This window comes from Garra rufa, chromosome 14 (assembly GCF_049309525.1).
Source record: "Garra rufa chromosome 14, GarRuf1.0, whole genome shotgun sequence".
Taxonomy (NCBI): Eukaryota; Metazoa; Chordata; class Actinopteri; order Cypriniformes; family Cyprinidae; genus Garra; species Garra rufa.
The window spans coordinates 15,170,605-15,194,710 of record NC_133374.1 but is presented as its reverse complement, the minus strand read 5'-3'; the positions used below and the strand labels follow the sequence as shown (position 1 = coordinate 15,194,710).

Genomic DNA, 24,106 nt, shown 5'->3' with positions numbered 1-24,106 from the left:
TTATTTTTCCTTCAGCAAAATGCTTTAAAGATCATTTACACACCAACTGTTAGAAGACAGGTCCCTAGCGCATTCTGCCACGCAAGAAGAAATTTTAAGCTTTTTTTTACGTACAAAAGTGTACCATGGTATTCATGCACAATTAGAACACCTAAAACATTGGGGGGTTGAGAAAGAGGAAGAGGAGACTAGGGGGACAAATTTGGGCTGGTTAGCAACAGGCCGTTCACCCCTACTGGCAAATACTGTAATTATACCATTCTGCTGGAGAAAAAAGTTAATATGAAGTAAAGGCATCAGTAACCTATTAGAAAAAGTTCATTAATATGCATTTGAGTGATTCTGAGAATGTAACATTGATTAATCATGCTAAAATTCAAATCGGCCCTAAACAATAGTATTCAACCCCCAAAAGTAAAATTTGAATTCAATTCAATATGAAGGACAAGGAGTACCACTTAATAAAATGTATTCATTCATGAAAGTTAATCTATATTGACTATTCTAAACGACAAACAGATACGTTTTTAAATTGTGTAATATCAGAATGAAATATTAGTTCAGTCAGATGTTTGATCAGTAAGATTTTCATTGTTTTTAAAGAAGTTTCTTATGCTCAAAGTTAGATTAAAAAAAAGTTTAAAAACTATGGAATATTATTGCAATTTAAAGTAACAGTTTTCTGTTTTAATATACTTTAAAATGCAATTTATTTCTGTGATGCAAAGCTGAATTTTCATCAGCCATTACTCCAGTCTTCAGCGTCACACAATCCTTTAGAAATCATTCTAATAGGCTAATTATCATCATGGATTTTTCAGGATTCTTTGATGAATAAAGTAGCATTTTTTTAAAATTGGAAATCTTTTCCAACAATGTAAGTCTTTACTATCACTTTTCATCAATTGAATACATCCTTGCTGAAAAAAGTATTAATTTCTTTCAAAAAAAGAAAAAAAAAAGAAAAAAAATGCACTGACCGCAAATTTTATTCATCAGAGAATCTTGAAAAAAGTATCAGGTTTCAAAAAAATATTGTTTCCAATACTAATCCGCATATTAGAATGATTTCTGAAGGATCATTTGACACTAGAGACTAGAGTAATGATGCTGAAAATTTAGCTTTGCATCACATGAATAAATTCTATATTAAAGTATATTAAAATAGAAAACCACTATTTTAAATTACAATAATATTTCACAATATTACTGTTTTTCAGTATTTTTAATCAAATAAATGCAGCCTTAATTAGCAGAAAAGGCATTAAAAACATACCACCCAATTTATATATGTACACACACACACATTATACTATTATAAAAAAATATCACATTCTGATTGAATAAAACTAGAATATTACAGATTTCCCCAAACAGGAGTTTTGAAATGTGAGGTAACTGATAAAAAAAAAAGATCAAAAAACATTTTGGATGCGTGTCCAGCCAAAGAAAAACAATGGAGAAAAAAACAGAATGAAAGAAGGATAGAGATCAATCTCAAGGCGCGTGAGAGCATACAAAGGTGGAAAGAGAGCGAGGTCTGGGCCGGCGACCTCAGCCCTGCCCAAAATCAATTGTGTTTTCAATCTTCACAAGAAGATTTGGTTTCACTGGTTAACACAAGCGCTGTGAAAGCCATTTTGAGACCTTGTTAAAGACTCGGTAGCGAAACAAATACAGGTGTGGGCTCGGATCGTCGAGGATGAGAGGAGGGAGGGAGGACGGGAGCGGAGAGAGGGAGGGAGGAGTCTGGAGAAAGCGCATCATCTTAAAACTAATCCCAGCCAGTTCAAAAGCTGCTTCTTTTCCTCACCTTCCCTTTTCATCCCTCACTAGCTCCTCATTTGTTTTCTCCCTTCACTCCAGAGGGCACTGGAGAGCGGGGAGCCCGTGATTGAGTATTTCAGGCGCCCTTAAGAATTTCTACCTTTTGTTAGTGACTTCCCACTTGTGCGAGGCCACTGATGTGTGGAGAACATTTAAGGGCTACAGGCTCCATAGAAGTCCGCAGGGATTTACTGCTAACCCTCACAGTGAATAGAGGACACTTCCCTGGCCAGTCTCACGGAGGAAAGCAGTCCAAAGGGCCCTTTGATAAGAAATAACACATCTCTGCCCAGACAATGAAGTTCCTGCTAAGACATTAAAAGAAAATAAACCATGAAATGCTCACGAAGCTGAAGCTGCACACACAGGAAGTGGAAAGTCACTGAACACAACCGTTGCATATAGCAGAAGCGACGGTGTGGTGTTAAATCTTATCCCTGTTTTCATAGAGGCTTTTGCTAATCTTTATTATTTGCTTATGCACAGTCACTTTAACCTTTCATTTATATAGTGCTTTTAACAATGGAGATTGTCTTAAAGCAGCTTTGCACAGTGTCAGGTATAAACCCTGAGATGATGACGCCGAAGGCCAACGGCGAGGAAAAACACCCTGAGCGTAAAGGAACTAACCTTGAGAGAAGGCGATGCATCTTTAAGACAACTTTGGATGGCCGCCATTACTCTCACTCCTGAACCGCTGTCATGTTTCCACAGTCTCACCGTGTACACGAGGAAAATGCGTCTGAAATAAACTCTTCACACCGAATCCACAAACACCTCTCGTTAAACAAGCTTATCAAATCAGACTTTAAGGGCTCAGTGATGCAGCGAGGCTTGCAAATAGAGCAGTGCACTGTTTTTATTACCCGAGCCTGAGGTAAATCGAATGCCGTTATTAAATGTTAGCGGTTCACCAGGTATGCTAAATTAACTAACAGTGAGTGCTCTGGATGCAGTCATTACAGACAACACACTGTCCTCACTGAATATTGAAGCTGGGAGAAAGAGAAAACTGTGACATTTCATTACAGAAACATGACAATACACAGTCTGTCACCAAACTGGTGATTACGGTTTATTTGGTCCAGCGTTCAACGTGGGCTGGTCAGTGAGTCATGAGTCAAAACCACCACAGAGAAAATGAAAACTTGCTCCACGTCAAAAATAGAAAGCAGGACGCTCCTTGCTGAGAAAAATTATGCTTTGTGAAGAATGAACATTGATTTTCAAAATCAACCAGATGATTTTCAGCTGGATTTCTCACTTCTAAACACAACGTGAAATCAAAATTGACCTTATTTTCTTTCCAAAGAAATTTCCCTGCTCTTACTGTTAATAATTTATCAGTGTACGTAATGCTAACTTTTCTCTGCTCCTAAAAAAACATTTATTTTCTTGCTGATGTAACCAAGGCCATGCGGGCTTAGAAAACTAGTATTAATTAATAATATCATTTCGGTCATGCCACACCTACATTATTTTCCTAGGTAGATTACTCACCCTCATGTCATTGCAAACCTGAAACATCTTCAGTCAACTTCAGAACACAAATTAAGATATTTCTGATGAAATCTGAGAGCTTTCTGAGGCCCAGAGGTCTGTTCAAGGCCCAGAAAGGTAGTAAAGACATGAGTCATGGTGCTCGCATGAATGGAGAAGAAATTGTTGAATGAAGTCGCTATTTTTTGCTGTCTTTGCGCTCAAAAAGTATTCTTGTAGCCTCATAAAATTTTGGTTGAACCACTGATGTCACATTGACTATTTTAACAATGTCCTTACTACCTTTCTGGGCCTTGAATGTGATAGTTGTGCTGCTGTCTATGCAGGGTCAGAAAGCTCTCGGATTTCATCCAAAAAAAAAACTTAATTTGCGTCTTATGGGTTAAATAATGAGGGTAAATAATGACAGAATTTTCATTTTTGGGTGAACTATCCCTTTAAACTACAACTAAAACTAAAAATAATAATATAAAAATACATAAAAACATTTCAGTATAAATATAAAAGGATCAGAGTTTTAATGGTTTTTAAAAACATTTGGTAACACTTTACAATAAGGTTCATTAGTTAACATTAATTAACCACATTAGTTAACATGAACTAATAATGAACTGCACTTATACAGCATTTATTAATCTTTGTTAATGTTAACTTCATCATTTACAAATACATTATTAAAATTTTGTTAACATTAGTTAACGCAGTGTGAACTACCATGAACAAACAATGAACAACTGTATTTCCGTTAACTAATGCTAATAAAGATTAGTAAATACAGTAATAAATGTATTGTTCATGGTTAGTTCATGTTAGTTAATACATTAACTAATGTTTAACTAATGAACCTTATTGTAAAGTGTTACCAAACATTTCTTATGCTGCATTTATTTGATCACAAATACAGGAAAAAAATAATATTGTGAAAAAAATATTTCAATTCAAAATAACTGCTTTCTAGATGAATATATTATAAAATGTAATTTATTCCTGTAATAAAAAGCTGAATTTTCAGCATCATTACTCCAGTCGTCAGTGTCACATGATCCTTCAGAAATCATTTTAATGTACTGATTTATTATCAATTTTGAAAACAGTTGTGCTGCTTAATATTTTGTTGGAACCTGTTTTTTGTTTATAACAAATAAAAAGTTGAAAAGAACAGCGTTTATTTAAAATAGAAATCTTTGGTAACAATATAAACCACCATCTAAAAGTTTGGGTTCAGTAAATTTGTGTCCTTTTTTTTTTTTTTTAAGAAATTAATACTTTTATTCACCAAGGATGTGTTAAATTAAGAAAAAGTGATAGCAAAAACGTATAATTATATTTTGAATTAATGCTGTTCTTTTTAACCTTTTATTCATCAAGAATCCTGAAAAAAGAATCACAGGTTCCCAAAAAAAAAACATTAAGTAGCACAATTGTTTCCAAATATTAATATAAAACACCATTATTTTAAACTGCAATAACATTTCACAATATTGCAGTTTTTCTGCATTTTGATCAAGTAAATGCAGCCTTAATGAGCATATAAAAATTCTTTAAAAAAAATTGAAAATCTTACTGATCCCAAACTTTTGAGCAGCAGTGTATATATATCATTATTATTTTTGTATATTACACAAGCAGCACAAACTCTCTATCTAGGCTGCAGAAGGTTAAAGCTTTGCCCCTGAAATGGTAGAAGTTGGCTCTCACCCAGGCCGATATGGGAACCAGGACAGGGGAGGCATAAAGGCCTGATTGTGGCAGAGCACTGGCTTGGAAACAACTCTCAGGCCTAATGAAACTAAAGCCTGGCCACAGCAGCACAGCGAACACTAAAGTGAGAGAGGTAGAGTGAGAGTGAGAGTGGGGAGGGTGGTAATGAAGTAAACAGGAGTTGTTTCAACTTAGCAGAATAAGTGTACTTTGTTTAGAGATCTACTCCAAGCCGATTACAATAAACCTATGACTAAGCATAAGCCACCTTACGTAATTAGGGCACATGAAGGTTTATGCAGGGAGCGAGGGAGCCTTTTACGTTCTCGTCACGTCGAAGGCACAAAATATCTTGGCAAGTCTGTTGTCTTAACGCATATAAAATTGTAAAAGTGAAATTATTTAGGCATGCCTTCTTCTAAAAGTAAAAAGGCAACATGCTGCATTAGCACGAAATGACTGTATGCTAATGAAAAGTGGATCTAACTCAAAGAGCCTTTGTGGAAAGGCTTTTCAAATCTTAATTCTGCAGTGTTGTGCAATAAATGCCCCATAGTGCTGCTTAAGTGTGTGTGTGTGTGTGTGAGCGGGTGTGTAAGCTGTCATAGCACAGAAAAAGCACTCAGGAAGAACACAGCTTCTAAGGAGACAGATCCTGTGACCCTGCTGCCCCATGCCACCTGCTCTCCTCCCAGGATCCTCGTTCTCTCACTACCCAGCGCTCGCCAGGAGACACTGTTAATTGGCCTACACACACGCCCCCACGCACACACACAAACCTCCGGGTATCAGCTCAACTGACACCACAGTGTGGCAAAACCTCCAGGTGGGCGGACTTGCAGAGTCATCAAGAGTTTGCAGCAAATGAGCATCCAACCTTCTAACAACTCACTTTGAAGGCTCGTTTCGCCTTTACTCACAAGTGTGCATCCAACGGACGGTCAATTTGTAATTTTCTTGTCTTAAGAGACAGACATTTCATTAGACTGCGTGTTTGCTTCGCAACTTATAAACAACGAGACACTGAGCGCTGAGGTCTTTAGCGTTATTGGATCACGCTGCCCATTCAAAATAACGATCTACAGCTTTACGTAAGGACGCCAGACAAGTGCGCCTCAATAAACCAGGCTGTGGTAAGACTAATATAGTCCTGTGACCTAAGAAGCTACAAATCCTCCGCCGTTCCTTTAATCACAATGATTTAGCGGTTGTCTGCTGCCAGCGCTGGCGCTGGTGGAAACACCCCCAGGGCAAGACGTACAGCACAGGGCAAGTAAAACATCTGCATAATTGAGCCCTTCAATCAAGTCAAGTGTGTGTTAGGTCCACTCAGACACAGCTGATTACAAACAAATGGAGCTAGGTATTTATACAGAGCCTGAAATAGAGAGACAGCGAACTTACTCAAAGTCATATCATGCAGCAAACAGAAAAGTTCACCTGGGTCATACAAATATCAATCTTCTGCATGTGTACGGCAGATATCTGGCTTACAAAACGGGACCAGGACCAGGTAAAAATATTGATTTTCAGATAATTGAATGATCCTGATCCTTTGCTCTATGCCTCAGTATGTAGTCTATACATGATAATAACAAATAACTCAGCTATTGTTAGTGACTCAAAACATGCAACATAAACAATGTAGATTGATTCCAGAAACTAATGACTAATCACAGTCCACAGTTTGAGTCTGTCGTCAATAGGACAAATGAACGTTCAATTTGACGCATTTGGGTTAAATGGCTTGTTAAAGTCTTTGTACAGATATCAGACGGATCCCAGCGTAAGGAACAAGTGGATATTTTATTTTCAATGGCATCCCGAATCGAGTCTGAGGATTGATTGGAGCATTTTGTTTTGTAATCGAGTTCACAAAGAAACATTTGTTGAAAGATAAAGCAGTACTAGATTTGACTGAAGCTGCATCAGAAACTGTAAGTAAATTACTTCATAATGCTTTTCTTCTGGAAATGACCTTTTTTTAATCATGTTGCCAAAAGACTTACATGCAATAGTGAAGGGTTGTTGATACCGTTTCCTATGCAATGATGTTAGCTAATCATAACAGTGGCCAATTTCTGACAAGCCTTGAAGAACCCGTCCTTTAAAACAGGTCGTTTTAGACAGAGGGTCAGAAGTAGGGTTGAAAATAATCATTTTAACAACACACTTTCTTTTTGTGCAAAAAACCTCAATGAACATATTTAAATAAATAAAAAAATTCTATGTCATGACACCTTTAAAAAGACGTTATCAGTTTGAATCAATCTGAAACACTGCAAGTATAAATTACAGCATTAGTAGAAAGAGATTTGTTTTCTATATTAAAGCATATGTTAGCCAGGGTTGCCAGGTTTTCTCAACAAAACCTGTCCAACTGTTACACAAAACTAGCCCAATCACATTTTGGAGGGGGTCTTCTGGTAAAAATCGTGTTCTTTTTGAGCAAAAAACTAAATACGAAAATTCATGACACCTTTAAAAAGATGTTATCGGTTTGAATCAGTCTGAAACACTGCAGCGTATAAATATATAGTAGAAAGGGATTTTTTTTCTATATTAAAGAATGTTAGCCAGGGTTGCCAGGTTTGCACAACAAAACCTGCCTAATTTCTACTCAAAACTAGCACAAAACTAGCCCAATCACATTTTGGAGGGGATCTTTCGGTAAAAATTGTGTTCTGGGGGTAAAATACACATTTTTTGGCAGGGTTTCCCTGGTAAAATTTGCATTCCAGGGGCTAAATATCACATTATTGGGGTCGATTCCACGGAAAAACCACAGACTTATAACTAAAATATACTCAAATTAATCAAATCAAATTGAATTAAAATTGGATTTAAATCAAAAGCTTATGTATCAGAACAAAATTGGGAAATCGGTGTTAGAATCTAACGTCAGAAACAAACACACCATTGATTGAGTAATTGTTCAGACCAACTCAAACAAAGTGTTCAAAGCATTACACCCAGCAGCTTTAAGCAAAAAGTCTTGGCTACTACATCCAGTGGACGATAGAGACCAGGCGAACACTGGTCTTTCATCTCCAAATGGCCACATCTCAAATGGCCTTCTTGAAAGTCTTGAAAGGGTCCATTGAGAGACAACGTTTCTCATCATATGCAAACATCTCTCTGTGAAATTAGCCAAGGGAAAAAGAAAAATGAGATCTTACCTTGCCAAACTGTTCAAAATACTGCTTCACATCTTCAACTACTGTGTTAGCTGATAATCCGCCTACAAATATTTTCTTTGTTCTTGTGACCATCTGGAAGAGAAGAGAAGACAAGAGATTAGGCCCATGTGAAAGCACTTCAGAGGACTTCAAACACATAGGAGACAAAGAGGAAGCTCAGAACTGGAAGAGAGGGAATTGGGAGATGACCAATTGTGGGTTTTGTGTCCCACGGGGAGATTGAAGAGGAGGTACTGTGTGATTTGTTGAGTGTGAGAGTGCGCTCGGGGAGCGGGTAACACCTAGCTTGCGATGCCCGACGCCGCTTGCGTTACCTGTTCTTTCTCTCGCGACATTACAGACTTGACACTTTTTGGTTTCACACTAACACAAACACCTGAGCTGCGAATGGTGTTTTTCTTGTGTTGCGTAGACCCAACACGCAATCCCCCAGTCCATTTAAGAAAATTGGAATCGGTATGTTTCAAAGGACAAGCATGTAGAGTGAGCTGCACGGATAGACCTTAAAAGACACTCTAATTGAGTTACAAACAAAAGGTGTCAGAAAGTTGGAAGTCTCCGAGCCAGGCGGGATCTCAAAACGGTGAGAACAGATAGTAGTAGAGGTCGCAGTCATGCAACCAGGCCCATTTTTCAAAACACAATTAACTCTCCCTGCTGGAGAGATGTATGGAGCGCCGAGACCCGACTTCTCTTCATGCAGCAACGTTAATTGTGCTGAGAGCTGGTGCACTGAGATCAAATAGCCCACCTATCATATAGGGCAATGATAACGGCTAACAAGAGAGCTCCTCAGGCAATGTTAAGCCCTTTTTGAAGTTAACAAAGAGAAGAAACTTGTCAAATCCCCGCTTATGATAGACCCGTGTGGATTTCTATTAAATGTGTGCTTGTTGTCAGCTGTCATGCAGCAGGTGATCCCTACGTGTTATGCTGGAGAGTAAGGTTCAAATCTGGATCCGATTTGGATATAGATAGGATGAATATTTAAAGAGAGGGATGGGCCATTCTACAGAATTAGTGCAAAGTCAGAGTTGGAAACAAATTGTGTATGTATGCAAATTGTATAATATCCAAAGTACATATTTCTAGTAACTGTGCAGTTAATTCTCATATTGTATTTTCAGAAAGTTTTGGAATTTGTTCTCGTCACTACCGAAACACAGTAATATATAATTTAATAAGAAGTCTTATATTGACCTTTTAGCTTACATCTACATTATAAATTAGGGCTGAGCGATTCTTTCGATTAATTCGAATTTACTTTTTAATGAATGAACGTGCGTTTATAAACGAATCTAGTGAAATGATTCAATTTCCCATTCATAAAGAGTCACTTGCTTTATTCTTGAATGAACCATTCGTTCGAACGAATCAAATGAATGAAATGATTCAGTAATTAAATCAGTGTCTTACCACCACCTGCTGGCAGATCGTTTCAGTTATTTAAATCATTTAATATTTCTGTGTTCAAAATTGTATATTTTTGTATACGATATAGCTTAAGTGCAAGAGAAAAGCATGGAAATACATATTTTCCTCCCATTTCATATTTATTTGTCTTACAAACATTTACTGTGTCTGGTATGATAAGAATGGGGCCTGGTGGAAAGTGATCACTGATGCAGTTGCAATGTATATTGCAAAATATATGGTGCCCATATATATTGTGGAAAAGATGAGGTTTCTTTACATGCTAAAAGTAGTAGGGGGGAAAAAATCAGGGATTTTATTTTTAGGCCATATCGCCCAGCCCTATTATAAATATATTTTTTGTTATTTTATTAAAAGGTTTTCTGGGGAAAATCAATAACGATTACAATTTTAACAATATTTCAAGTGTGATTTATTGGATTTGTTGTATTTTGAATCCAATTTTTCTTTGTAAAAGGGCAAAAAGTTGATTATACTGATTTGAAAGTTAAGGACAGATTAATTTGAATATACAGTGAACCAAACACTAACATAACATCTTAGTTGATAATTCAGCATACTTTATTTTTGACAAAACATCCCATGCTTCAGTAGTGACTGCACATTTTCGGTAGTGACAATAATGTTTTGCTAGCGACCACATACAGAATTTTAACTTGCATACTAAAACACTACAAAAACATACTAAAATACTACAAAAGTGTACTAAAATTGTTTATTTCCCTCAAATAAGGGATAATGTGCTCCCTTTTGTCACTTCCAACACAATGATGAAATGTTTTGGTTAGGACTGCTTCGGTAGAGACAATTTTATGGGATAACACCCAAAAAAAAAACAAAGATGTCACTACCGAAACTTCACCAAATGTTTTGGTCCTGACTGTTTCAGTAGTGACAATTTTAGATACTTTTGAACTTAGCTCAAAGATGCTAATCAGCACATGGTGAGCTAGCACAGTTCTGAACAGCTGTACACATAAAACTAAATGTTATAAAATAATTTTGATTAAAGAAAAAAGGTTTTGGTAGTGACATTCTCTAATGTTACACACATCTTTTATACTTTTGAACACATTTACCTCAAAATGATGGGGCCTATCTACTCACCATGTAGCTATGAGAGAGATGGACATATAAATATTTCCTGATCATAAATGTAGGGACGTAATCAAAATCAGTCTTAGCCAATGGACTAAAACATGCACTGTTTTGGTAATGACATGAAAGCACGTGACAGTTTTTTGTTGTTTGTTTCATAATTTAGTTTCATAAAATTCACTTCAAAAAAAGAAAATCAACAAGATATTTAAAAAAAAAAACTATGGAATAAAATGCAAAACTTATTTCAATAAGTTAAAATTTAGGGGTTAGGGTTCAGAACGGCCATCTCCCAATTGAAAATACTCATTAAATCATGATTTAAGCTTACTCATATTTTAAATATTATTGTGGGTTTCAATAGATAAAGTGATCTTAGTAAACATCAAACATTTTAATATTTAAATGCTTTTTCAATAAATTTTTTGTAGTGGGAAAGCACCAATTCTGTACAATGGCCTATATATGGATAAATGGATCGATCGAAAGACAGACAAACAGACAGAAACAATTCTTTAATTTTACGGAAAACTGCTAATCAAGCTGGTTAAAACTCACTTAGATCAGCAACAGCCCAGCTAAAAGGTTTCAAAACTGCCTTAAGCCAGTATCACCTTATTTTTTCCAGCAGGGATGAACTAATTTCCTGTTCCCTCTTATTGTCTCGATCTATAAAAATGGCCCAAAATGGTGCACTTATTGGCAATGCGAGAAAATAAGCTTCATTTGAGCATTCTAGCAAACCCCCGGTATTTCCCAGAGCGGAGTAGACGGCGAAAGAATTAAGCAACCCTGAGCATTTATTTCGACTTCATTCACATCCATCATACACAATCTTGGCAAAAGGCACACTCAGCCCTCATCTCAGCTGGCTGTTTCCCAAACCCTCTCCGAAGCACTTTCGCTCTCATCTGCACCCCACCATGGTTAATCTGTCTGTCTTTTCCCCTGTCGTTTTGTGCGGGCCCGAGCCGCCCAACGTGTCAGTGGAGAGTTAAGTTTTTAGTGGCATCTTTATGTCCTCTGACAGCACCAGCTCCTGGCTGATGGGATTCCTCAGGCCCTGGAACAACGCAATTACTCTGTCCATTTCTCTCCATGGTGACAAGAGACAACAGCAGGCCTTTGCTCTTTCCGTGCTCCCTCTCTCGCACACCTCTCTCGGGATTCAACGAGCAGATATGCCTCGCAAACACGTCGTGCTGCTAGCTCGGCTAATCCATTAGAATTCAGAGTGCTGGCTTGGACGCAATAATGACCAAGACGATGACAGGAAGCATGTCCGTTGCACTGTTTTGATTCTTTTGGTCTTGTGACCCTGAAGGCTTGAAAGAAATAATCATTAAGAACAGACAACAGGCTACCAAACGTGCAATTTGATTAGCCTCCGCTTAGATAGAAAAAGCAGATAGCCTGCCAGACAACCCTTTATTATGGGAATTGTCCTTCCTGAGCGTCTCTAGCTTGTCCTTGTTTCTCTTTGCTGCTGTTGACATGGCAGCTTTCAGAACACAGCACTGTTTTTAAGGTATTTGTGGGAATAACGTGCAAGTCATGGGGGAGAGGTACCAAGCTAACCTCAACGGGTGTAGAAGGAGAGGAACAGGCCCCTAACTTTGCATTTGTCTGCTGAGGGATTTGCAGCTTCAACTCTCACACCTCTCATTATCCGTGCAAATTTGAAAACACTCTTTGTCAGACATTATGGGAGGGACAAATCAGACTGGTGAAAAAAAACAGTAATGAGGTGAGAGTATATTCTAAGGGGGAAAAAAACGTTGTGGACCTTGCGAAGGGATAGGAAAACGTCTGGCAAAGTGATGACATATCGGAGAAACTTTTGCTATCGCAAGACCTTAAAATCCAAGCGTGAAAATCTATGAATATGAAAGAGCACGTCTTGCAGGAGAGCTGAGATATAAGAATGCAGCGGCACTAGGTGTGATAGAGTATAAGCAGTGTGTTTAGAGATACTGCGCGTATAAAATTTATGCAGAGCAGCTGAGTTTGTTGCTCTTAGTCGGCTGCTGATGTTGCTGTTTCAGGTCCTGTCATCTTCCACCAGCATTGCTTGATGCGACTCGGCATGCCTAGAGAACATTTCTTGCCTTCCTCTAGCGAGGGGGAATGTCAGCTGCCAGAATGTTTCTAGATGCATGTCGTGCTGCAGGTTTCTAACAGTGCTGAGACAAGTGCAGGCGATCAGACGTGAGCCTCTGCTAGATGCTTGCAGGCTAATGCGTTATGGCGCTCATAGTATATTGGAATTATCAGCCATGGATTAAGCTGTTAAAGGATTAGTTCATTCCAGAATTAAAATTGTGTGATAATTTACTAACCCCCAGATGTTCATGTATTTCATTCCTCAGTTTAAAAGAAATGAAGATTTTTGAGAAAAACTTGTATATAGTGGACTTCAATGTGGATCAATGGGTTAAAGGTCCAATTTGCAGTTTCAATGCAGCTTTAAAGGCCTCTACATGATCCCAGCCAAGGAATAAGTGTCTTAAGACCTTTCCATACTGAGCGCGAACGAATATCGTGCGCAATAATAAAACAAAGTCCTATGGATGCTTCCACATAGACTGTGAACATTCACGCTCTGAAAAAGCGAATGTTTTTTTAACAACCAGTCCGATTAATCATATCAGTTTTGCAAAGCGAAAACACGGCCGTCCAATAAGATTTGAGCATTACATCATGTGCCCAGAGCAGCTGCTGTTGCACAAAAGGAGGAGAATGGTGGCGCAGAAGAAGTATTCCTAGAGAGAAGAGGATTTTTTTTTTTTTGTAAAGGGACTTTCTTTGCATATTTGCTTTGGAAACACTGGGTCGGTACTTCCGTAAACATGAATACATAGTGCATAAGGTCAAGCTAGTGCAACATGAGCATTTGTGGTTATAAAGTATATAATTTTTTTTTTTTTTTTTTTTTAAGAAAATGGCCGTTTTGCTATATAAGACTCTAATTCCTTGGCGAGGACTGTGTAGAGCCCTTTGAAGCTGCATTGAAACTGCAATTTGGACCTTCAACCCGTTGGCTCCCACTGAAGTCCACTAACATTTTTTTTCAACTGAAGAACGAAAGACATGAACATCCTTGGATAACAGGGGGTGAGCAAATTATCAGGAAATTTTAATTCAGAAGTGAACTAATCTTTTAATATGGACAATTAAATAATAGTACAACCAATTTTACACAATTTATTGTGGTAATAACAAGATTAAATGATAAAATTATATCCCAATTAATCAAATTTATAGAAACACAAAATGAGGCAGACAAATATATTAAATAAAAATGAAAGATTTTAGCTTTATAAGTTTTGTAATACTACATTGTAAAACAGATTTTTGTGGACTGTAGCCCTGTGATAGACTTACGATCAATTATATGAAAAACAGAATAACTTAAAATAATAATTAAAAATTAAAATAATACTTTTAAAAATAATACTAAATTATTGTTGTTATCCAAAAAAAAGGTAAAAAAAGTTTTCAGTTTAATTTAATTGCATTTTTGGTTTTGGTTTTCTGAGCAAAAAATAAATATCATACATTTTTCCTTAATTTACAAAAGACACATATTAAAATGTCATTCAGTGCAACAGTCTTGTCAGGTACATTTAAAAAAAAATCAATTTTTGACACATTAAAAGATGAATTACTTTCACCCCAAATACTAATTAGTTATAATTTAACATTTTTAACATTTGCCACTATCCTAGTTTTTGCCCATTTGTCAGTAATACTTATTTACTATTTTTTAAAACACAATAAAATGTATTATGCTCCCTTATTATTTTATATATTTTAATATGTACAGGTCAGAATAAGCATGTTTTTTTTTTACATAAACACTGTTACAGTGAATGACAATGTAATATTATTTTAACCAAATGTCAGCATTTTATTCTCCAAAAACTTAAAAGGAGACACTTTACTTACATTTAATGTGCTTTCTATGGACATAAAATCACTTTTAGAAATTTCTAATGGCTTTGACCCATATTTTTTTTTTAGAAAAAAAGCAAGCAAGAATAAGAGAAAGATGTAATATAACAAAATGAAAGCTATTTTTGTCACACCTTGCCTTGGGAAAGTTAACTTAAATATTTCAAAGATAAATTTACTATGGCAATAAAAAAAAGTCACATTCAAGGACAACGAGGCTCGTCTGAATTTTGCTGATACTTAAAAGAGCAAGACTATCAGGAAGGCTTCAATTTGGACTCGAAATAAGACAGACACAATTTCATGTGCTCCACAAAGAGAGGAATTGGGAAGCAAATTAGAATTTTTCTAATGTTTTATAATACATAGCGCAGAGGAAGATGTTTTCCATCTCTCGGAAGAGGAAGAGTCTCTCGCGCTCTGCTGAAGATGAGAAGGGGAATGCAGGAGGTAGTAGTGACAGCAAAGTTCACCATTTATCTGCGGCGAAATAAAATGGATCGAGACGTATCCTGCAGCCTAAATTGGAGGAATGTGATAGGAGTGACAATTTAATATTGCATCTACTCTCCTTTGGGCACAAATGGATCTAATTAAGATCTTTCATTAGATGCGGCGCAGCCAAACCCTCCCTGAAAACATGGATCCTTATCAGAGCGCAGGACAATCGCAGGGATACAGACATAGCAAATCAAGTTATATTCTGACAGAGAGGAGGGGGAGAGAGCCATTTGACAGATGACTTGATGGAGGTTACGTGGAGTTTAACAAAGAACAGAGACTGAAGAACGGAGATAGATGATCAAGCTGCTCTTAAAACACCTGTTGCGCTTCCTGCGGAGAGTTCCCCTTCCCAGGATTCTCCTCTCTGGAATCGAACGGTCTGCAGTGAGGCCCACGCTGCGTTTTTATTTGTTTACTCGGGGTCTCTGATGAACTGTGTAGTGGCCTCTTGCCGTTGATTGCGGTTGACTAACATTGGTCCTCACTCACAATAAGCCCATAAGCCCCAGCCAAACGATGCTCTTGTGTTGTGACAAGGAGTCTTTTTTTAATCAGTCCTCTTTGCCTGGCTGGATGTCCCCTGATTAGAGTGAGATAATGAGACCCCCCTCCTCATCCTCCTCCTCCTCCCTCCCAGGCCTCTTCATCATCTCAAATCACATATTCATCACTGATTGCCGTCTCCTTGTCCTTCCACCGAATCACACACTCCAGGCAAACAGGCTTGCAGACCGAATCCAAACCGTTTGGAAACGGCGACGACTAGGCGGGTCTCGTTTAACGCAAGGAGTCGACGCTTCCTTGACTGACAGAATCCAGTGCGCTTGCCACATTCTATTCAGCTGCATCTAAATTTAGGCCGCCAAGCTCCAATTTGTACACAATTTTGCAGTGTGGAATTTTAATGTCGACATTCAAATGTACTGGGCCAAACAGCTCCTGCCTCTGCGCCTGCAGCTAACCCTGATTGACAGGCGAGGCAGCGGCTTGACCAAGAGCTGAGAATAACTGATTAGTAACGTTGGCAAAAACTGTGGATGCTCGGCCCCCCCTTCCCTGCCCCAAAACCCATCAGACAAGACTTATTTGATGCAATATCAAACACTCTTCTTTTCTTTCTGAGTGTATCAAGCCAAAAATAAGAGCTTTATTTACTGAAAATGCACTCAAAAATGCATACATAACATGGAAAATAAGTCTTACTTTCTAATTTGTGGGACAGCAATCTTCGCAAATACTAATGTGCACACATGGAGTTTAAGTAGGGCCCTATAATTTCCATGATGTGGTAAACTCGGGCGAAATAGCCGAATCCAGTGATAAAAACGGAATTACTGTACAACACAGAATTTGCCACATTTTTTGATGGATAAATCACACTTAAATCAAAAAATTAATATTTACCAAAGAATAAGAACTAAAATTATTATTAAAATTAAATGAAACCATTCAAATGGAAACCAGAAAATATACATAAAAACTGAAAATTACAGAAATGAAAAACAAAAACAAAAACGAAATCCAGAGAAATTAATGAATAAAAAAAAAACAGAATCCAGAAAAATGAATTAATAATTTAACACTGAATTTTGGGGGTAAAAAACAAAACTGATTTCATAGTGCCCTAAAAATTACATTTTTGTTAAGCTTTTAATAAATTTCTATTAAATATTGTAAGTTTCATAAATTCAAATAATTAAGATATTATTTTTGATTAATCAATTTTAATTTAATCATTAATACAGAATCCAGAAAAAATTAAACTGGGGAAAAAAAAGGAATTTGGGAAAAAAATAAAAATGATTTCATAGGGCCTTAAAAGGTTATTTTTGTCAAGCTTTTAATAAACTGCTAGAAAATTTTAAACAGAAAAAAACGGAATTCAGAAAAAAAATGTAAAAGAAAAAAACTGAATCGGGGGGGGGGGGGGATTTCATAGGGTCTAAAAATCTGTTATCATTTACACTACTTCAAACCTTCATCAGAAACCTGTATGACTTTCTTTCTTAAAACACACAAACAAAAAATATATTTTGAATTTAACCCTCACCCCAAATCTTCTTTTGCACAGACAACTTACTGCACACATCACAGACATCAAATTATTATGTTATTAAAATTCAGTTATGAAAAATATTTTTTTGAATTGGCTAAAGATTACATTTAAGTGTTATTAAATAATTAGTATTTTTTAAATAACTTCAAATAAGTGACAAAGGTAACCTAAAATGTAAAAATAGGCGATACAAGCATTCGATATTAACTGAATCCTATTAATCTGAAATATATATATATATGTAGGGCTGGGCGATATGGTAAAAATATCATATCACGATTTTTTCAAGAAATATCACGATTCACGATTTTATCACGATTCTTTGTCATGTTGGTTTTACTTTTTTACAAGTTGTCTGAGTAGTACAGCCAAATTAATGTTTCTATTTTAAAACCAAAACCTTACAAGGTAACAAAATATAAAATAAAAAGAATGGCAGATATTTAAGCCAAAGTGGGCGAAGACAAAAAATCTTCGTCATTATTTTCTTTGTTTTAAAAAAATAAGAACAAAGATAAGATACATGTTACAAATACACATACTATACAAAAAAAACAAACAGTGCTTTAATTTTCAGGTACAGTCCATGTATTTATCAGTAGCATTCAAGAAATTTATAAATAAACATAAATTATACATGGAAGCAACATTTAAAGCAACTGTATTGAAGTTCTTCAGTCAAGAGCAGTGAGTGATTTTCCTTTGTGTTTTGTTTTATTAGTGTATCATCACCCAAAAATGACAATTCTGTCATCATTTACTCACTCTCGCATTTTTTTAAGCATAAAACATGCTGAACATAAAACTTATTTTGAATAATGTGGGTAACCAAACAGTTGCTGGGTCCCCAGTTACTTCCATATATTTTATTTATTTATTTTAAGTCAGTGGGGACCAGCTACTGTTACCCACATTCTTCAAAATATCTTCTTTTGTGTTAAGCACAAGAAAAAAAATTAATAGAGATTTAGGACATGTGAGTGACAACATTTTTGGGTGTACTGTCACTTTAATGACAATCGACAGCATGTTTAGCTCTGTCGCAGAGCTGCACACATCTATACAGGCGCGCATCCGTTTTTCTCTTAACTGTTTACTTTCACTTTAGACAACCGACTGTGTTTATATGTAATCCTTGCGTGTTTTTGACAGTATAAGCAAATTAAACGCCAAAGATAGCTCAGTTTAGTAATCAGGTGCTGTTTGACAGGCTTTTAGCGCACGTGCTTCAGGTTTACGCGCTCATGAAGCGCATTCCAGAACAGCGCGCGGACCAAATGGCGTTATTTGACCGGCAAGACTTTGAAGCACATTCAAATGTACTTTTGTGATCGCGAATATGAATAAGTGCAGTGTCCCGTGAGTGAATGCAAAGTATATTAAGACGGAGACACACTGTAGCACGATACTACGATATTTATTCAAAAGCAGATCGTGGAGACATTTTAATCGTCCACGATCAAAAATCGTCATATCGCACACCCCTATATATATATATATATTATAGATTAGGTTTCACTCACAGGCTCAAAGACTGTATGTACAGTAAAAACTGTACATACACCTTCAAATTAAGAGTTATTTCCACTGTTTTCAAAATGAAATACCATTTTAATATTTTTGACAAAGAACATAAGACATAACATAAGTGTAAAAAAGAAAGTGCAGATCTTTAGAAAGGGATGGAAGGTTTGTCTCAAGGGTAAAACTGGTTCAATCCGATCTCTAGTGTATATTTATAGAGGCCTAATTGATAACCACAATGCCATTACACTGAGTAGATGAGTGGGGTAAAGATGCTTACTGCAAATGGCAGGTGACAGCCCAAAGCGGGGCTCCTTTAAGCTTACAGCAGCCATCTCCACACTGACAGCAGGTTGGCTGCCAAACACTGGGCCAAACGGCCTTTTGCTGACCCCCGAGGCCACGTAAATGAGTCTCTGGCTCTCTTAATGGAAGATCCCTCACAAGCCATTTAGTGGAGCCCAAGGCAGTTCAAGCACAAGCATAAGACAAGGACTGAATGGGATTAACACCATCAGGTTAGTGACTCCTCATTCTGTTTGGGGCAATTAAGGATCTTCATGTCAAAATGATGACTGTTAATATTTATGACAGCCTAATCAATTAGCTTAAGATTAATACAAAACTTCTGGCAACTACACAAAGCACGCTCTGAAAATCGGAAGATTAAAGTGACTATAAAATGTCTTTTAGTGAAAAAAAAAAGCTCAAGCCAATCCAAACCTCCAGGTTATAAAGGTTGTGCTGACTCTGAAAGTCTCAGACTATCTACAGAAGTGGCGTGAAAAATCAAGAGATATCTGTGAGCACCTCTGTGAAATCCTCCTATCGTAAACTGCTGAGCTGACAAACTAAAGAGCTCTTTATATTTGAATTTCATAACACTATGGGGCAAAAGGGTAAACTACTGCCCCTGGTGATTGCTTAAAGCATTCATTAAAATCAATATTGATTTTAGCATCCAAATTGGTCATTCACAGGGTCTTTTATGAATCATTGCAGCAATTTTGGAGCACTTGAGTGTGTCAAATGAGCTACTGTAGCTTTAAGAGTGACCAGTAGGAGCACTCTAAATCCTCAGCCGCTGATGTCACAATGCTACAAAATACCCAGGTCATCTGACTGCAGCCTTGCCAAAGCTGGCTCATGTGAACTGCGGGAGTGCTGATGACCAGGTCAGATGCACATAACGGTCCCATGACACACAATTAATATTAATCAATATCTATACTATCCCTCTAATGGAGATCAAGACCTGTAAAAGCATTCCGCACCACTGGGGAAACCCGACATATAGCCCTTTATTCCAGACAATATCAAACAAAGGTCATTGAGAGTCAGTCACCAATGCGACCATATTAAAAGAAATTAGTTATCCACACCAAAAAAAAGTACTTTTTCAGGGCAAAAAAGGTGTGGTTCTTCTAATGCTGATTTATAATAAATTTAAAGAAAGAAAGAAAGAAAGAAAGAAAGAAAGAAAGAAAGAAAGAAAGAAAGAAAGAAAGAAAGAAAAATAACTGACCCCAAACTTTCTCGTTCTCTTTCTCTCTTTGAAATAAATTAATACTTTTATTCAGCAAGGATGTGTAAATTTATATATATATAAAAAAAAAATAATAATAATTATAGTAAAGACTTATATTGTTAGATTTCTATTTGGAATAAATGCTGTTCTTTTTATTCATCAAATAATCCTGAAAAAGGCATCACAGGTACAAAATAAAGCAGCACAAATGTTTCCAACATTGATAATAAAAGTAATAAATCAGTATATTAGAATGATTTCTAAAGGATCATGTGACACTGAAGACTAGAGCAATGGCTGAATATAAAAATATTCAGAAATACAGAAATATTTTTTTATTTTCAAGTATATTAAAATAAAAGACTTATTTTGAATTGCAATAATATTTCATAATATTACTTTTTTTCTGTATTTTTGATCAAATAAATGGAACTTTAATGAGCATAAGATGCTTATAAGATGATGATAAAAAAAAAAAAAAAAAAAGTAAAATCTTACTGATCCCAAACTTTTGCGCAGCAGTGTATATTTCTTTACTCCTTCCTTCCAGTCTTGGGTGAGAAAAAGGAGAATAATTTACGTCAGCCTTCAAAAGTTTGAGGGCAGTAAGATTTTTATATTTTTAATTGTTCTAAATATTTCATATGGTTAAATAATAATAAATAAAAAAAAAACACTACCAGTCAAAAGTTTTTGAACAGTAAGATTTGTAATGTTTTTTTAAAGAATTCCTGCATTTATTTGATCCAAAATACAGCAAAGGCAGTAATATTGTAAAATATTTTTGCTATTTCTACTCAAGAAACATTTATTATTATTATCATCATCATCATCATCATCATCATCATCAATATTTAAAACAATTGAGTATTTTTTTTTTTCAGAATCAGCATTTATCTTAAATAAAAAAGCTTTTGTAAAAGCTTGGAGTCAGTATTTTTTTATTTTTATTTTTTTGAAAGAAAGTATAGAAATTAATACTTTTATTTACCAAGGATGCTTTAAATTTATAATGTTACAAAAGATTTCTATTTCAGATAAATGCTGTTCTTCTGAACTTTCTATTCATCAAAGAAACCTGAAAAAAAATGATTCTAAAAAATGATTCTAATGATTCTAAAAAAAAAAAGAGCTTTGAAATCACAGGAACAAATTACATTTTAAAATATATTCAAATAGAAAACAGTTATTTAAATAGTAAAAATATTTCAAAACTGTGCCTCCTTGCTGTGACGGCAAAGCTGAATTTTGCAAGATTATTATATAGATCTTTACTGTCACTGAATGCATTTTTGCTGGATTTAAATATTAATTTTAATGTATTTTTTAAACATCTCAGTGACCCCAAACCTTTGAACTACACTGCATACTAAAACAATATTTCTAAAAGGTCTCTTAATTCAGCAGGCCAGTATATAAATCTTAAGCACGTGCATCATCTTTTACCCAATGATGGCAAACAGTTTTTTGGTGCGAACCTTTGTAATTTCAAACTGCACTAACATCAATATTCCTCAATGACAAACTGTAGCAATACCCCCTCCATGGCTTTATCTTAATGATCTGATGTGCTTTACACTCAAACCCAGAGTCGATAGATTATTGTACAGTTATGAAGATAGATCGCGGCCGCTCATAGCTCCTTATAGGACCCAGGAGATGGCTAGGCTGATACACCTCCCGGTCTCCGTTCAAACGAACTCACGCTGAATATCAATGAGCTTTCAGCCTTGATAAACAGTCTGCAGAATGGAAAAATATTTTCACATTAAGGATGGAGGGGTGAAAGAAGGAATGAGAGAAAAAATTGAGCGCTTGCCCCTCAAAGCGATTCTGAAAAATTAATATGCTAATTAAGTGCTTGCTTGGGGCGAAATCTTCGAAACTTTAGCAAGGGAGTTATAAGCACTTAACAAATTACTTACACCATTACGCTGGGAGCTGTATACATTTTTAAAGCGACTGTACGTTTTCCTTTCCCTTCCTTTCAGTTTTCACAATAGATCTGGCTTTTTTTTCCCCAGACATTTTCTCCCAAGCTGCCATTTAGGAGTATAAAACGATATCAGACTTTTATGTCCTTCTCTGAAATATTAAGTATAGCGCAAGCCGGGGAATTTATCAGTACGCCACATCGTTTGGAGGCAGGCCTTCAGCAATCCTTTCTACTTCTGAAATGTCTGAACTCATAGTGAAATAATCTCCACAAGGCAAGACAGAGCTTCACATCAGTTTAATCTGTTCAGGAGAAAGAGAAGAGCTAACAAACAGCATCAGCATCCATCCTGCGGGCCTGAAGTGAACTTTCAATTCACAGAAGCCACTTCCCACTTTTGTGTGCTTGGTGGCATGCTGAATGCAATTGTGTTTGCATTTGCGTTTGCTTTTGTGTGTGTTTAGGCATCTTGTCAAAGATGTCTGCGCAAATGCAGACCAAACAACCACAGGCCGTATCTGAAGTCAAGATCAACTTCAATGTTTTTCAGCACTTTGGTGTGGGAAATCCTATTTACGACCTTCACTATCCAGATCATCCATGATTTTTGTTTAGAACAACTTAAAGTGACAGAACACCAAAAAAGTCTGCTTGCTTATAATGAGCACAATGGAGAACATAGGAGAAAAACTAAAAAATTCTAAAAAGCATAAAAAAATACATTTCTATGTGAGAAACAGAAACTGAAATGCTTTCAAAAATATGTTTCCCACCAAATTTAAAGTCCTATGATTTTCACAATGTAGAAAATCACAGAATCCAGTAATAAAAATGGAATTGTATAAATGTAAAATGTCACAGAGCCAAATTTTTGATACATAAATTAAAAGTAGGTAAATACACTTAAACCAAAACGTGTTATGGACTAGTGGCCATATACACACTAGGGGTGGAGCCGAACCCGAATACGGTATTCGGAAAGGCACAGATAGCGTGTTTTTTACGAATACTTATTTCGAACAAATACTTTAAAAAATATTTGTATTCGGGAACAAGAAAAACTTTATATCAAAAAGCTGCGTTTCCTCATGAGACTGCAGTCAGTGCATGCCCGCGTGAGTGAGTGACATTCAGGAGTCGGGGGGTGGGGTTAAAAGAGGTGACTGACACAGGCTGCTACACACAGCAACAGAGAAGACTCGGCTGGGTGAAAAAAAGACTTCACTGCATCACTATTTTTGTTGAATAGATTTTTGTACCTTAACTGGGTTCTGGAGGCAGTTTATAGCTTTTGGGAAGCAGAGTTTGATCGGGAGATTATTCCATTAGGGGCCGTTCACATGCGCGGACACGGTGCTACGCGCTCGTTTTTTTCCGGCGCATCCGCGCCGCATCCAGATAAATACATCTCAACTTTTCAGAATACCACAAGCGCAGCGCAGGTCATGTGACCAGAACCAACCAATCAGCTTCACCCTTTCCCTTAATAACATTGAAAAACAGCCAAGTTGGAGGAACAGCTTATCATATCTGTACAGGAATAACCATTTTAAAATAAATTTAATAGCAGAGCTACTGCAAGCGATTTTTAATGCTGGAAATCCATTTATGCTTTGCTGAAGCTTCCGAGTCTTCACTGAGAGATCAGGTCATGGTTGCTTAGCAACGGCAGACGCCACGGGAAAGAAGTTCATTCAGAAGAAGAACAGTTCTTTTAAGTATTATTTGTTTTTATTCTGTCTGTTCAGCATCCTCCAACAAGGACGGGCTTCATAATGTTCACAATGGTATTTTATTAGTTGTTGGTTTAACCATGGATGAGGTAATGGCCGTTATGTTATTTT

The 24,106-nt window shown here is 36.4% G+C and overlaps 1 protein-coding gene across 7 annotated transcripts in view; it reads right to left on the bottom strand.

Annotated features, from left to right (window-relative positions):
- Positions 1-24,106, bottom strand: part of msi2b (musashi RNA-binding protein 2b) — a 299,604-nt gene that overhangs the window by 214,255 nt on the left and 61,243 nt on the right. For all 7 annotated transcript variants that reach the window (XM_073817253.1, XM_073817254.1, XM_073817257.1 and 4 more), the window contains exon 6: positions 8,208-8,300. In XM_073817253.1, coding sequence (XP_073673354.1) covers positions 8,208-8,300 — 93 coding nt within the window. The remainder of the gene's footprint in view (positions 1-8,207; positions 8,301-24,106) is intronic.